The 1,592-nt window shown below is 39.2% G+C and overlaps 1 protein-coding gene across 1 annotated transcript; it reads left to right on the top strand.

Moving 5' to 3' along the window:
• The first annotated feature begins 375 nt into the window (after positions 1–375).
• Positions 376–1,333, top strand: LOC148198382 (uncharacterized). Its single transcript, XM_088115316.1, has one exon. It carries the CDS (start codon positions 502–504, stop codon positions 1,033–1,035), a length of 534 nt encoding a protein of 177 aa, XP_087971442.1. The 5' UTR covers positions 376–501; the 3' UTR covers positions 1,036–1,333.
• The last annotated feature ends 259 nt before the right edge of the window (positions 1,334–1,592 follow it).

Below are 1,592 nucleotides of genomic sequence, written 5' to 3'. Positions count from 1 at the left end.
ACTTTTTTAGTGTAAAAAAAATAATTTGTGATCAGTAATTAAATTGAGGAAGTCAATGCTAATTAACTATTACACTCGATGATAACCTTAGTAATTTCAATTGAGTTATTATTCACCTACAATTATTTATCTTTTACTTCGTTTTCAAATATTTCATTGCTTATAAAATACATATTTTTAGAGGTCAGCAACCCACGCTTCCTAAATTAATACTGTTTTTTATTTGTTAAAAATGATTAATTAATAGTAAAAAAATATATTAAACTACATAACCTTCTCTCATACGGCTCATTATTTTATGGACCTATCTACATCAACACCCATAAAACCAACTAAAAATATATAAAAATAAAATAAAGTATTACAGTGACGATGAATTTACCTGGAAGAAAGTCAAGTGGTGCTGCAACGTGATTCTTACGACATAAGCAAGAAAATTCTCCTTCCCCAACCCCTTTTATCTCTGCCGTTTCACATTTACAGCCAAACACGTCCTTCACCATGGCAACAATAGCTCCTTCCCTTTCCGTTTTCTTCTCCTTTCTCTTCCTCCTCACCCTCACACTTGCCCGCGATCTCCAAAACCCATTTTCCGAAACCCAACCTCACTCCGAACCTGTCAACCTTCCCCAACCTAAAACCGAGCACGGCACCGTTGCCTTCACCGTTGAGACCATCGATCCCGTTCCCCTTACATTTCTCCGCTTCCGTCCGATCAACCGCCACTTCAACCATTTCCGAGCTTCGGCGCTGCCGATATCACTCCGCTCCGGCCGCCGCCGCTTCCACCACGGCCACCGCCTCCAGATCCCTTACGGCAACGACGCGATCGTCCTTGATAACGCCGCCGCTCGCCGGATCCATCCGCGCTGGGTCACGGTCCACGCCGACTCCGAGCCGCGGGTTCTGGCGACCGAGGAGCGCGTCGATTCCTTTCGCGAACACCATCACCGCGGCGAGAATCAGCACCACCACCAGCACCGCGAGGAGAATTCGTTCGCCAAGAAGATTCGCAAGTTCCTGAACCTATTCTGATTGTCACGACGTAACTGAATCTGTGTGAGTGATTATAATGACGCTATATGGTAGTCATATACAAATATATGTATGTATGTAAATAAGTTTGCATCTGTTATAGAGGTGTGGAAAAGATGTATGATGATGTATCATACTATGATCTACTAAGTTTGATATTGTTATGATATTTATGAGTTTTGATAGAATAATAGGTTGTTTGTAACACTTGTGGTGTGGTGGATGATGAAGAATGAGTAAGAAATGTTACTTGCTAATACTAATAGAACTCATAAGTTTTAATTTTTGGTCTTTAAAAGTTTTTTGGCTAGCTCTGAGTATCTCGAAAATCTCCTAAAAGTTCATGTGTGTTCTAGGAGTTTTAGAAGCTTGTGCAATACACTCCAAATAAGTTCTTACACCAATTTTAAAGACTTAAATAGGCATAGAAATCAACAACGACTCTACACAATAGAAGTTTAACTGTGTTTTTGCAGTACAAACTATTTTTGTAAAACTTTTTTTTAACATTTCAAAAATTAGTTTTCATTTTACAAAACTTTTGACAATTGAAAATT

The sequence above is a fragment of the Vigna umbellata genome, chromosome 5 (genome assembly GCF_029865625.1).
Source record: "Vigna umbellata cultivar VRB3 chromosome 5, Vumbellata_1.0, whole genome shotgun sequence".
In the NCBI taxonomy this organism is placed as follows: Eukaryota; Viridiplantae; Streptophyta; class Magnoliopsida; order Fabales; family Fabaceae; genus Vigna; species Vigna umbellata.
The sequence above is the reverse complement of the archived record's forward strand: the minus strand, read 5'-3'. Positions and strand labels throughout refer to the sequence as shown.